Below are 15,302 nucleotides of genomic sequence, written 5' to 3' on the forward strand. Positions count from 1 at the left end.
AATGCATGTCTTTGGCTATTTTCCTGCATTCAAATTGTGTTGTGTGATTAAATAAGAGCATGCTTATGTTCATGGAGAGGTGGAGATATGCTCTAGAGAGAAGAGGAATGAAGGTCAGCAGGACTAAGACAGAATATATGTGTGTGAATCAGAGGGAGGACAGAGGAATGGTGAGGATGTAGGGAGTAGAGGTGGCGAAGGTGAATGAGTTTAAGTACTTGGGATCAACAGTTCAGAGTAATGGTGAGTGTGGAAGAGAGGTGAAGAAGAGAGTACAGGCAGGATGGAGTAGGTGGAGAAGAGTGTCAGGAGTGATTTGTGACAGACGAGTACCAGTAAGAGTGAAAGGGAAGGGTAGTGAGACCAGCTATGTTATATGGGTTGGAGACAGTGGCATTGACAAAAAGGCAGGAGTTTGAGCTAGATGTGGCAGAGTTAAAGATGTTAAGATTTGCAATGGGTGTGACGAGGGTGGACAGGATTAGGAATAAGTATATTAGAGGGTCAGCCCAGGTTGGAAGGTTTGGAGACAAAGCCAGAGAGGCAAGATTACATTGGTTTGGACATGTGCTGAGGAGGGATGCGGAGTATATTGGGAAAAAGATGCTAAGGATGAAGCTGCCAGGTAACAGGAAAAGAGGAAGGCCTAAGATAAGGTTTATGGAAGTGGTGAGAGAGGGCATGCAGGCGGTTGGTGTGACAGAGCAAGATGCAGAGGACAGGAGGAAATGGAAACAGTTGATCTGTTGTGGCGACCCCTTACGGGAGCAGCCGAAAGAAGAAGAAGATGCTTATGCTCATCATTAGACAATATCACAGGCCCATCAAGATTGCCTAGGAAAAACAGAAGTCAGATTTGGAGGGCTAAATTTTCAAGTGGTGTCTGTTTGGGGGTTATGAGCTTGCACAGGTTGGCCCTCTCTTTTCAGACAAAGCTTCTGCATTTGTCCACTTCTGGCCTCAGCGAGCAGATTGGAAGGCCAAGGCCTGGAACTTGTATGATGCAGATCCCTCTTCAGTCAATGGTATTGGCTAAATGACTGATTGTTTTGGGACTGCCAAGTCTGAAGGGTTGGCTAACAGATACCTTAAGCAATAAGTGTTGATTGAAGGTTTTAGGGGACTTCAAAGTGCAAGGACTGACTGATGTGTTTAACAGCCTGATTAGTTCTTCCAAGTCTTGCTGTTTGTCCACACCTGGATATTCAGTGACTGGTAGTTCATTGACATTTCATTCAATTAACTGGCTCTGACTGACACCTCATCCAGGTCCTGTGACTGGCAGAATAAATGCATTTATTGATACATTCATTCTTTGCTGACTGGTTTCCACTTGGATCTTGGCCTCTTTTCAAGGGAAACCCGATGCATGACTGCAACCCTTTTCTTTCATGCAAGCTTCTTTCTTTTAAAAAAGTTTTACTTTTTTAACAGTCATAACATTTATTCACATTGCTTTTCGAATTAAATATTCTGTGTGTCCACTTTATATTTCATGAATATCTATGGCGAGTAAACAAATACACACAAAGAAACAAAACTACTTTTTCAACGGCTCAGGCATATTAAACTGTTTAAACATATACACTATTTACTGAAGACGTGTAAATCAAAGTTATTTATAACAGTATTTTTCTGTTAGTATTCGATGAGTTTTTGCAGTTTTTTTTTACATCGTGAGGTAATCTCGTAATTATTTAACAATGCAAGTGTGATGTGTGATCTTTGTGAAGCGCATATGTTTTGTGTCATCCTATAGTAATGAGTACAAAGTGGGAGGCAAGGGAATTAGAAACATGACTGAGAACTTTTTAACTGTTTAAGCCGAAGTGAAATTACTGAAGGAAGGGGGGGGGGGGGTATTCCCAGCTATGGAAGACACTTGAAAAATGAAGTTGGCGCTGAAGGCATCCGAAGAGATGCAGCTGACAGACGCAGGGAAGGAGTGTTGTTAGTACGTGGCTGTGTCCCGAACTTGGATCCTCTCCGCTCAATTCAATCCTGCTGGCTCAGCTCCCAATAGCGCCTGCTGGGATGGGATGAATCCTCGTTCAGGGGTCAGGCTGTCTCTAGGGGGCTGAGCTCAAAGCTTGAACCCGCCCTCTAGATCTTATTTCCCAAAAAACACACCTCCCGTCTGTCTCCATTCCTTGCCTGCCTCTTTTCCCTGTTTGTTCCCGTTAAAATATCTGCCGGTGTATGTGTCTGCCTCTGGTTTCTTTCTTTCTCTCCCTTCACCGCTGCTTCTGTCTGTGCCCGGCTCCGAACCAGCACCATGTCGCTGCTGACCCGTACCTGTTCGGGTCTCTGCCTGTTGCTGGCAGCTGTTGCCACGCTCGGAATCGAACTCCACATCGATGATTACAGCTACCTGGAGCAGGAGTTCTTCGAGGACGTCGCCGAGCCTATCGACTATAAGGATCCCTGCAAGGCTGGTAAGGAACGTCATGAGCTACTTCGGGAAGACATTGTGCTGTGAGAAGATGAGGGCTAAAATATATGTAGTTTAGAGGAATGCATAGTGGTCTCCTGTCCCGGAGAGGTATTGGAAGCCCTTTCCAGTTGCTTTTTCATTGTCAGTATTCGCTGTTTACTGCTTTAATTACTTAATGCTTTCCTCCTGGTGGTGGAAGTACAGATAGCTTAGCCGTGCTTTCTCAGTGTGGTATTTCAGTGTTTTAAGGGGCAGTCGTTTCTCATGTTGTAGATGTTATACGTTAGATATTTTGAAACTACCCCCCCCAATCTCTGCTATGGTATTTGAACCTGTGCCAGCTAGGCGTGAGTAGCTTAACTTAAAAGTTGAGTGAGCCAAAGTCGAATGACAGCTGTCTTCATATCATTCTGTAACGCTGGGTCGGTTTGTAGAAGCTGGTTGCTGGTGTTTGATATATAAGGTTTGCGTGTATCTGTCTGTATGTCTTATTTAACCTAACGGAGAGACTAGCAAAGGTTCCACCATTTGCAGAGCTGTACGTGGTACAGTTATGGATGTGAAGTATAAAATCAGTTTACAGTGCAGATGTTTCATGCCTGGAGTAGTTGAGCTCATAAGAAAGATTCTGCATGAAACCAGGCACTACTTCTAGCCCATGGCACAGTATATGGTTCATTGCTGGTCACTCATTTAATTCCATAATTGTCTTTTGATGTAACATACTGAGATGGTACTAAATGGCTGTTGGCTGGTTAGAAGGTACCACAGTGATGAAGAATGCCTGTGCATGCACTCAGGAGACATGACACAAGATTTGCACATATTCACTTTGCTTTAGGATGGTAATAAATATAATGGCCATATAAACACCACTGACGTTTAAGGAAGATGTTTACAGGCATGATTTATTTAGGTCCGTTAAATTAAGCCACTAGTTAATGCTGAATGACTAACCAATAACTTGTGTGCACAAAGGACTGGAGATAGTGTATTACTCAAACCAATAAACAAGCAAATCAGTTCAGTAATGTATGCAGTTCACTAAATACAAACCCAGCCAGTACCAATGACTGAGAGGGATCCTGCCAAATAAATGCACTGGTTCCAGATCTTGGGTAAATCTGCCCATAATCCCCATATAGTGTCCAAGGGTTCACCCCTATGTTAAAGCTCTCTGTTGCTAGAGGCGGCTGACCTGCTCAGTCGAAAGTGATACATATCATCTTCACCTCTTATGTCAGTTCCAGCCTAACAGGACTTAATTTACCTATGCTACCACTGTTTGTGCTTTCACATGAAGGGTGGGCTCTTTTTGCTGTCTGTGCAAGACAAGGTTAAAGTACCACATTTTATTTTGTAAATATTTTTATTATTTACTAGCCATTCATAGTCCTGTGCACTTGTACACATCACATCCTACTTTTTGTGCAGCCCTTCCTGACCTGTTTCTCCTCTCTTCCTGGTGAGCATAGTTTAAAACTACAGACAAATGGTCCATGTGAAACCACGTCCATCCCCTTTATTATATAAGCAAGCTTTCATACACCTCTGCGTGCTTTCTGAGTTATCAGGTGGGGTTTCAGGTGTGCTATTTTTTCTTTGATTGTAGTTTTTTATATGGAAGCTTGAATTAGTACATCTAGAACAGAGGTGGCCATGGACTCTTCTAATTAGCTCGGACTGCACTCAAAAGCAAAGGCAGGGAGCAGCTTTCTAAGAGTATAATAATCTGTGGAGATTTGTGGATATTGCGTAGTTTAAACTACCTAATTTTGCATTGTAAATCCTTCTATTACTTACCCGACTATATTTTTATACCCCTGCCCACTTGAATAGTTGACTTCCAAATATTTGTGCAACACTTCCCCTCTGTTCCACATCAGCATAATATTCCCACAAAACAAAGTCCACTAGGCTTTGGCTACTTTGGCTCATCTTGCTGCCTTAGGATTCACATGTTTATAGTTACCCAAAAGAAAACCCCATACACTTGTGCTGGAGGGCAATGACCACAAGCATGCCATTGTTATGGCTAGCTAAATATCACCAATAGCAAGTGCAAGTTGAGTGAATGACCACTTGTTTCAAAAGTGGTCAAGGCAACAAACCAGCTTTGAAGCACTCCCCTGAATACCAGCCCAGCTAATACCAGTGTCTAGTCATTGATCAAAGCTCCCTGGTTAACCCCCTCATAACCCCATAAAGTATGCAAGAGCCCATTCCTTCATTAGGGGCCTCCTTCATCAGAAGTGGTCAAAGCCTGCTGTTTTGAAAGGGTCCAGACTGTATGAGCTCACACTACCATTTAGTCTCCATACATTTTTCCTCCCAAGTCTGCCCTTCTGTCAAAGGAGGGCAGTTACCCATGAATCTCTTAAATTATGCACAAACATTTGCTGACTTAAATACAGTAGTGGGACCCTATCCATCCTGGGTGTCCTGTCAGTGCTATTTGGGTATTTTACTACTCCGCTCCAACTGTTCAGGAGAGTCTCAGTCCTGTCCACTTTTTGTACTCTTAGATAGCTGCTCCCTGCCTTTGCCTTTCAGTACAGTCTGTCCTTGTTAGAAGGATCCATGGCCACCTCTGTTCTATATATCATCAGTTTCTACACGCACACGCACACACACACAAAACAAGAGTATGTATGATTTCTCCCTGCATGAAAGTGTGCAGTTTCTGACTTTGGTAGTTTCTCAGCATGATCCCTTCATGATTTTTAGTACATCACTGCATGTTAACCTGTCATGTACAACTATCATATGCATACCTTTTCCTGCTTTAGATGCAGGTTACTCCTGCTTAAGACCCAGGTTATGCCAGCCAGCCCTCGCAGTTCTCATTGCACGGTAACTGTAGCAAAGCATTCAGACCACTAGAGGCCTTAACTTCTGCAAGAATAAAATGCTAGGTAGAAGTAAGGAGGTCTGACGTATGTTCTATATGCCTGCAATTTCCACCAGCCTGACTGCATTCTGTCTCCATCGAATGTCCCTTTTTGTACCATTTTTTGTGCACATATTATGCTGTCTGTATCCCAGTTGCATAAAACTTAAACTTGTATGCAGATGCCAGGTTAAATTTGAAGGGTTACTGTGAACAGTTGTAGCCTTGGTCACTGTTAATCAAGCAGAGAATCTGAGCATGCTGTCCATAAGATCTTAGCATTACACTGGTCTTGTAACCTGTCTTGTAACCTGTGCCTGCAGTCTTGCATAGGCAGTCTTAAGTTCATGTTTTCCTCTTCCTTATTTCAGCATTTGAAATTTATCTTGTAAAATACATCAATTAGGACTTCAGAAATTCCATTATAGAAGCTATAGTTTTCACTTTGCTAAATAGTAAGACTATATAAGAGGGTTTGTAAAGGTCTTACTTGTCCCTGATTATAAAGCCACTGTAGTCCTTCCCACATACGTACTGAGGATTTTTACTTTGCGCAGATCTGCAGTATTTTGTCCTTTTTACCCTCTGTACTCTTGTTTTAATTTTCCTCTCTGTTGGTTTTAATATGACCCTCACACTGTGATACATATTTTATATATATATATATATATATATATAGTTTAGGTCATACTGAAAACGTGGCATGGAACAAGTTACCACCCCAGAGAAGTATGTTTTTGATAATCCACTTTTGTTCTGTGATGCTTGTGACTGTCAGCCCCCTCTGTGAGCTGATCCATTTGTTTATCCTTCACTGTGAGTGAGAGTGGACCATAAGGGGCCATCCTTTAGGCAGCCACCTTTACCTTCTGCCCATTCCAGCAGATACCCTCCCCAAGTTGCTACTGAAACTGAAATCACCTGGGTAAAAGTTTTGACTTTACTCAAATGTGAATGGAGCTGGTACATTTGAAACAAGTGGGTTTATTATGAGTAACTGCATATTGTTTAATCAACACATGATTATTTGACACCAAACATCTAAAATCTTGAGAGATTGCAACTCAAAAACAATGACATTCAAGGTTGCAAAACAAAAATTTTATATGTGTGTGTGTTTGTGTATGTATATAATGTATATGCACACTAACTCTAGGAAGTCTGGCAAAGATTGCGAGAACTGTGTAGCCTTTCTGTGCTGAAATTTCTTTCATCAGTCAAGTGGAGTCTGGCTAACAGTATGTTTCCTGAAGTCAATGAATGCATGCTTAGCTGTAAATGCAAAAGATGGAGGGGGGGGGGGACTACATAAAATTATGTGGTTATTGTAATCAGATTTTGAGTGTTTAGCAGGCGTCCAGATGGTCAACATTAGATCAAGGTTTGGAAACCCTTTTTTCAGAAGAATTGATGTAAGAGAGAGCCTTCTTATGATTTCCTTATGTAGCTGTGCATGGAACTTTAGCCTTGTTTATTCTGTATTATGTACAATAATTATACATGTAACTGCGCTGTCCTTGTACTCCATATTTGCAATACAACTTTATCATCTAATTTTTCATATTATACTGTGCTTTTCTACTTATATGGACTACTTTTGTGGTCTGACTTTTAACTGACAATATCAGCAAAGTAATACACGTGTAGCTGTGACATTAGTGAATAAATTATTAAAGAACAAACATGAGGAACTTTGTGAGGGGATAGGTGTTTTGACTGTAGTTTAAACTGTGAAAGTTACCAAGATAATATGGAAACTGGCAATAAGATTGTTGGTATTTTTATATATCATCAGAGTCTATGTATCTTTTACTGTATGTTTATTGAACCAAGGACCAGGGCTGGCTTTGGCTGAAAAGGAGCTCTAGGCTAAAGGTTCAGTGACCCTTATTTGATGGTAGCCATATTCCATGCTTCTAGCGTGGTTCCTGCCCCCGATATTTCTAGTAATCAAGGCCTGCCTCCTCCCACACATTTCCCAGTTTTATATCAAGCTATACAACAAGAACAATAAAAAAGCAGAAATAGGCAGTGAAGTTAATAACTATGCCATTGTCAGTGAAATACTAAAACGTTGATGAGGTATTACAGTTGTGATTTCTGTGCAGCTTTCAGGACTAAAGCCAAATCTCTCAGATGTGTTCTTTAGCAAGCTTTTCTTCTGTTAATACCAGATTATTCTTGAAAAGATGAACTTGTGCCTCATAGGATTAGTCAGTAACAAATGAATGACAAAAAATAACTATGATATGATAGCATTCCATAAGCACTTGAAGAGAAATAGCTTTTTCAGTCATAGCTCCAGATTCTATAAATTCTGCTGCCATATAATTTACTCAACACATTTAGTGTATAATGCTGCAGACAGAAAAATAGTGTGTTAAGTATTACTTCTCTGACAAATGAAACTGCTGCAGATTTTCGCCAGTAGCAGCTTACAGTAGTCACATTCAGACAGCTGGAGTCTTTCAAACACAGAAGATGAAATTCTGCTCTGCAGCTTTCAGTTAGACAGTCTCTTATGTAACACTTTTCTTCAGCTTTCCATGTTAATGTGTAGTACAAGTATATCTCATGAGTTTGGCCACTGGAAAATTGTGTGGGCAATTTTTCTTCAAATTTCATCTTGCTTTCTGCTCAAGGCCTACATTTTTTTAAACACAATATTTTGATTAATGTAATTATCTACGTATCCACAAGGTTGTTGAAATGTTGATAGCCTCTTCAATCACGAACCAGCATGTACAAAAAATACTTTTAATGTGAGCGCTTTCGAAGGGAACTATGTCCCAACTTCATCAGACAAAATTACAGGTTAACATCCCTCCTTGTATACGCATATTGAATAAGATGTTAATCAGTCCATTAAACAATTAATCAATTATAATGCTAACCATTAATATAATCTATATTAAAAGTGCATTAATAAATATAATGCACGCACTTTTAACATCAATGCACCAACCACCTGTTACAAATTCTGAAAAAAACTTTTTATAAATACTTTAAAAGTTTTCCAAATGTGTAAAATACCAAGTGTCTTAAAAATATATGATATTAAAATTGATAAGCACAAAACGTATTTTAAAGCAAAATTGTAAAAATTAATAAGTTAAATAAAACGCAATATTTTCATTAAAAATTCTAAACTATCCATGCCTCATCTACGTAAAGCCTTAAGCTTTAGAACACTTTTAATGGAAATGTGTTCATTTAACCCAGGTAACGTATACGCCGAAGTCCTAATCTGCCATAATAATTTCTGCTCTTCTAATATTAACTGCCATGGTCCCCCTCTTGGGTCTGAACGAATTTGTTGTAATACTGAAAACACAAACTTATGAGTTGGATACTCTCCGCCATGCCTTGCTAGGGTATTGTTGTTCTCAGCCCTCCCAATACTATAAATGTGTTCATATATCCTTTGTTTCAGCTTTCGTTCAGTTTTCCCTATATAGAAGGAGGGACATGAGTCTCAAAATGCGACGTAAACCACTCCTTTAGAGTTGCAATTAAATTTGCCATTTATTCTATTGTTAATCATCGTGGCAGTACCTACTTTAATACACTTACATTGTGGGCAAGTCCCACATTTCCTCATACCCAATAATCCACGCTGTTTGCATTTAACCATCCTGTTATGATTACTTTCTAACATACTCTTAAGATTCATCCCTCTCCTGTAGGTAAACCCAGGTCTAATAACTAGTGTTTTGCAAATCGTTTGGTCCTCCAAAATGATTGCCCAATTTTTAACTAGAATTTCTTTTATTCTCATGAAGTCTAAGGAGAAGGTAAACATGAAATTCAAGTGTTGGCACTCCTTCTTTCTTAAAGGCCCCCCACTCTTGTGTGTCATAATGGGTCAAAATGTTGTTGCTATAATTAAAGACTCTGCCTGAAAGAATTGGCTTAAAATGCCCTGACTCCCTCTTTACCCTCACCTCATGGGTGACGTCAGTTAGGAGTTTATGGGGATAACCTCTTCTCAGAAACATGGATTTCAGTTTCTCACATTCTTCATCAAAATCCATGTCATCGAAGACCATTCTTGCTGCCCTTACCATTTGGCCCTTAACCACGGCCTTCTTCTGGTGGTAAGGGTGATTACTTGAATAATGCAAGAATGCGTTGGAATAAGTAGGCTTTCTATAAATAGTGGCCTTAAACTGTCCCTTAATCATGTCCTTAGTCAACTTCACATTTAGATATGTAATATCATCCATACCTATATTATATGTGAATTCAAGGAAATCTGTCATTGCTGTGATGCTAAATATAAAATCTTGTATACGTTCTGCCTCTCCCTTCCATACCAGGCACATATTGTCCTGGTATCTAGTGTACCATAGGACATTCTCTTGGAACAAACTATTTTGTAAATAAAAAATTCCGTTCCCAATGTGCCATAACACTATTGGCAAAGCTTGCACCACAGGGTGACCCCATTGCCACCCCAGTATTTTGTAAGAAGATTTCCTTGTTGAACATAATCTAGTTATTTGATAAAACCAAATCAAGCAGACCTTATTATCTTCTGCCTTTTTAAAAAGCATGAACTCTCTAGTCCATGCAATCTCTGTGGTCTGCGGAATGACCGTATACAAATCTTTGACATCAGTAGTTAAAAAAAAATGATGTTATCACTGTATTCCAATCGATTAATACTTTCCAAGAAACTCCAAGAATCCTGACATATCTGTGGTTCTTCACTGATCATAGGCTTCAAAATATTATCAATAAGTTTGGCACATGCTTATGTAATAGAGCCTCTTCTGTCCACAATAGGGCTAAATGGTGGATCCAGAAGGCTTTTATGTAACTTTGGGGTGCCAAAAATTGTCGGGATTCTAGGGGCTGCCATAGACAAGTACTGAAACGTGTTTATGTCTATAGACCCTTCTAAAAACAAGTCATCCAGAACCCCTTTGATTCTTTTATAAGCTGTGTTGACCTCATTAACACTATCCTGAGTGTATACATCCGAGCCCAAATAGTTTAACATCTTTCTTTCATACACTGTTTGGTCCATAAAAACTAGACCCCCTCCCTTATCAGGTTTCATGACTGATATTACATTGGTTCAATAACTCAATGAAATCTTTTTCTTCACTGATATTAGTGATGCTAGTTTGCCTACTATCTTTCACGTCCCACAACCTTCTCAAATCAACTTCGCACATTTTTTCAAATATGCTAAGGGTAGACTGTAGAGGGGGATTGAAAACACTGGATACCCTTAAAGTGTTAGTTAAAGATAAATTAACACCCATCAAAACTGCTAAATTGAGTTTATGCACGTACAACTTAAAGTCGACAATAGTTCTAACAACATCGGCCCTTTGACTTGGAACAAAAGAAAGACCTTTGGCAAAAAAGTCCACCATATTTTGTTCAATTTCTAATACAGTGTAATTAAAAAGTCTCCCTGTGAACTGAACAAAATTTGTGGGCCTCCAGATATTAACCCGGTCATCTCCTTCTCCTGCGGCTCCCCCTCTGTCCCTGGTTCCTTTGGATGTTCTGGTTGCTGTACCCTGGGCCATTGTCCATTTGAAAACCCTGGTTATCGTTACAGTCCCGATCTTTGGCCTCTATCTGATTAGTACCTTGTTGATGGGCATTGTTGTTCCTGATCCTCTCACTACGATGGATAGGTGATGCATGAATGTTCTCTACATTAGTCCTTGCACTGTTATCATTTTGTACAGTATCAGGTCTGTTGTTCAACAAATCATGAGGTACATACAAAACCATAGGAGGTGGGGGGTATGCTTTATTATGAGTGTAATCAAACACATATCTCTCAATTTTCTTTTTCTTATTGACCAATAATTTCTTCATTGTAGCATCAATGCTGGTATAAATTCTACTGTAATCATACTTATACTTGGCAAAATTAGGGTCCCTACATATAGCGTGTTCCATCATTTCAAGCTCTGTTTTCAGACTAATAATTTCACCATTATAAAAATTGACTTGGCTGTACACAACATTTGTCATGACAGCTGTACTGAATTAGTAGTTATTCAGTGAGAGAATAAGATTTTTTTTTGTTTGTGTGTATGGAAATGATGTAGGGAGAAGCGATTACAGACTGCAGGAAACATTATTTGCTCCAAGAAGCGGTCTTTGTCTTGAGTGTGTGTGTGGAGGAAATGATGCAGGGGAGATGCAAGAGTGCATGCATGTGTGTAGGAAGTGCTGTACAGAGATGTTTGCATGTGAGTGTATTTGTGAGACTGTGATCACATCTCCCTACATCATTTCCTACAGAGTGCAGGAGCCATTATTTGTTGCAAGAAGCAGTCTTGTATTGTGTTTTGAGACTCAGGAATCCACAGTATATGTTCTCGCTAGCAGTATTTCAGAGTAAGCTGATAGGGGGTGGAGAGGCCAGATGGTGATGCAACTCAACGAGCGTCACTTCTGCAACCAATGCGAGAAGCATGACAGAACTTCAGAGAGAAAATGCCAGTTTCAATAAAATGGTTTCTAAATAAAAAGTTTTCTAATTATAAGATTTTTTAATATAGAATGCTTTTTATTGAGTCGCAGTAAAAAATAAGGAAGAAGAGTGAAAACTTTGCAAAAGAAAGACAGACACGCTGATTTCAGAAAAGCGGTTGGTTTTGATGATTTATGGTACATCTTCTTCTGGTACAGAACAGAATCGGCAAAACCAGCCTCCAATGCTTTTCTGAAATCAGCGTGTCTCTATCTTTTCAAAGTTTTCACACTTCTTCCTTTTTTTTTTTACTTTTTTGGAGCAACTCGGGGGAAAAAAGCATTCTCTCTTAAAATTTTTTATTTATTTATTTTTTAAATTTTTTTTTTACCTTTCACCCTAAATGTTTATTGAGTGAGTGAATCTTTAAGCAAATTTCTTAACTTCTGCATTTGCTGTAATGCGTCAAACCACCGGCTGACTTGATGGTAGAGTTTAAAACATTTGTGAAGTATGAAACTGGTTATTTACTTACACTTGTGAGTACCAAAATTTATATCGGGAAGTAGCAGTTAGTGGTTGAAACTAGGAATCTGCAATCAAAATTAGGGAAACACTAATTTCAAAATAGAGGTGACAGGAGATAAAATTAAGTGATTTTCCTAAACACCAAAAGGTTATTTTAGAAAATGTATATTAATTCATGCTCAGTTATTCTATTTTCTCAAGTGAATAATATTTTAAGTGTCCCTGATTAATTCTGGCTTTAACTTGACTCTTTTCTGATTTATCTTTAATTGCTTGAGAGCTATGATGCAGAGAGCTAGAGTAAATGAAACCATTTGTCCGAATGGATGGCTTCCTCTCAAGGTCCGTGAAGCACTGGTGCTTCCTGTTTGTTAATGAGCCGAGTCTGAAAGATTTACTCAGCAATAGCAAAATACCTACCACCAAAAGCAGAATGCATTAGTCATCTGTTATGTACAGAGTTGGTGGTTCACAGCTGTACACAACATCATTCATGACAGCTTTACCAATTTAGTAGTTGTTCAGTGAGAGTATTACAGATTTTGTGTGTGTGTGTGTAGGAGATGATGTAGGGAGATGCGAGTGTGTGTGGGGGGGGGAGGGGGGGCAAAATGATTAATATGCAAATATTCAGAACACTTCCCACAATAATCCAAAAATATTGCGGCCTATAAACCTAGCCCTATGCCAAATATTACTGATAGCACTATAGCAATATCTTGTACCTCCCACTTCATCAGACCAGCAAACGCATTAAGAAACTCCACAAGTCCTTAAGCATGCTGTAATCAACCTAAAAATGCACATCTAGTACCTTTACACTAAAAAGCATCCCTATTGCATCCTTCAATAAATCCCTACTTAAACTGAAATCAGCTGTTCTAGCAGTGGATAACCTGACAGCAGAATACATGAAGGTAGGTGCTGAGCTCTTAGCATTTCCATTCTCTTAAATAGATCTATTACAGAATCAGATATGCTAGCAATAATGCATTGTAGAACTGCATAAGGGTGGGACCTCAACTGGCCTAGGTAATTACTGACCCAGAGCTGTACTTCCTCATTTCCTAAATGTTCTGCAGTGTTGCATGCATGTTCAAATCCTTCAATATCATGAATAATCTCCTCTAACCTACCCAGCATAGGCTCTGCCACCAACGTACCATGCTATTGCTCTGCTGTTATTTCTAGACAATACTGGCCAACTTTGTAATGCTAGCAAACCAGTCTCAGCCATTTATGAACTCTCCAAAGCATGCAGTACTGATGTTCTTTGTGTTTCACTGTTGCAGTCATCACATTTGAGTTCTCCTTGCCAGGGTAGCCCTCGGCTGACCCGAATACCAGAGGCCTGGTACTTCTGCGTTGGTTGCTGTTGCTTCAGGACTGACGTCAGGTCATCAGTAGTATAAAGTAAGGCAGCCGACGCCATTACATCAGTCTTTCTTACCGAGGAGCCCGAAGCAGAAGCAGTTTGCACGAGTGCCAGTCGGCCGCTACCTGAGTTTCATCTTCCGAATTGAAGCTGAAGTCTTGAGTACCCCATTGGGGATCCTTTTTTCTTGCACTAACCAATGTCAGAAAAAGTTAACAATTGTCTTGCCTGTGGAAAGCAAGTACCACACCGAGACTTTCATTCTTACTGCGTCACCTGCTTGGGCCTAGACTATGATGTTCCTCGCTTTCACTTTTGTGCTTTGTTTAACGCCAGAACTATACATCGTCAGTCCCTTATTGTAGCTAGATATTTTTGCTTACAGTCCTCTAATTCCAGTATGGCTTTGGTAAGCCATCCAACAGCAGATCTTCTGAAAAAACATAAGGATAAAGACAGAGATAGACTGCACAGGTCCAAACCTACCGACGACAGTTCCGTTAAGCTAGTTGTCAGTTCTCTGGTCCTCGGTGAGGTGCTTTCGCAGCCACTGAATGCCCACTTCGGTGGATTCGCAGTCCACTACCGAGACCCTTTCGGAGTCCGGTATGCCACAAAACTAATGTCCGACTTAGGATCCTGTGGTTGTCTCACCCTAGGATGGGTCCGGAGCAGCTGAGCAGGCACCAGCTTCCAAGGAAGTACCTCTCACTACCGATTCTCGACACAAACCGATGACTTCTTTCGCATCTACCATTCTTTTGAAAACTACCGAGTTTGTAAGGCCCAGGGTACGAACCACACCCAAGAAACTGATGACCCAATCTCAGGCACCTGCTTCCTTGCTTCAGTCCCAAATGCTTAAAATGGAGGAGGACCTTATCATGCTGATCAGGGGAAGCCAAGCTACTCCTTCCTAAAGGAAAAGAGATCTGTCCCCAGTAGTTTTGTCTGAACGGGAGTCTGATGACTCTGATGCATCTGAATATGAAGACCTGCAACCTCTCTCCACTTATGAGGATTCTGATGCAGAGAATTCCATTCCTTCAGCCTCTCCCCCAGAGGATTTTTCCTTTGGGGAATCCCTGCATACCTTAAGGGAGCATTTCCAATGGGAAAGTCAGGACTACCCTTAGTCTAAAAAAAGACTCAGGGAATTCCTAGATCTTCCACAACACAGACCCTTGGCCACCCCCCCCCCCAGTCCTGGATGTTGTGGAGGATGTTTTCCTGGAGTCCTGACACCCTCCCTCCTGCATCCAGAAAATCTGGCCGGTATTACAGAGTCCCTGACTCACACACATTTCTTTTCAAAAACCCTACTGCTGACCCTAAGGTAATTTCTCAAGGGGCTAAAGGAATTGAAGCAATCTCTGCTAAGAATCCCACCCCCTCAGATAGGGATTCCTGAGCACTAGACAGATGGGGTAATTAAATAAACACCTCTGCTACTCTTGCTATCAGAGCACTAAATTGCCAGTTCCATATGCTAAAATTTCAATGACCTACCATGGAACTCCTCAAATTAAAACTGTCTTCCTTTCCTGCTTGTGCAGAATCTAGAGAGTTACAAGAGTTAATGCATTCTGCAAGTCAAGTGACTAAGCACAGCTTACACTGTGGTTTT

At 40.3% G+C, this 15,302-nt stretch overlaps 1 protein-coding gene across 1 annotated transcript in view; it reads left to right on the forward strand.

Moving 5' to 3' along the window:
* Nucleotides 1-1,950: 1,950 nt before the first annotated feature.
* The window catches only part of BMP1 (bone morphogenetic protein 1), a 1,811,822-nt gene continuing 1,798,470 nt past the window's right edge, over nt 1,951-15,302 (forward strand). Inside the window, exon 1 of the mRNA XM_044082969.1 lies at nt 1,951-2,435. Coding sequence (XP_043938904.1) covers nt 2,276-2,435 — 160 coding nt within the window. The 5' untranslated portion in view covers nt 1,951-2,275. The remainder of the gene's footprint in view (nt 2,436-15,302) is intronic.

Source organism: Protopterus annectens, chromosome 9.part0 (assembly GCF_019279795.1).
Source record: "Protopterus annectens isolate FY-2018-M chromosome 9.part0, PAN1.0, whole genome shotgun sequence".
In the NCBI taxonomy this organism is placed as follows: Eukaryota; Metazoa; Chordata; order Ceratodontiformes; family Protopteridae; genus Protopterus; species Protopterus annectens.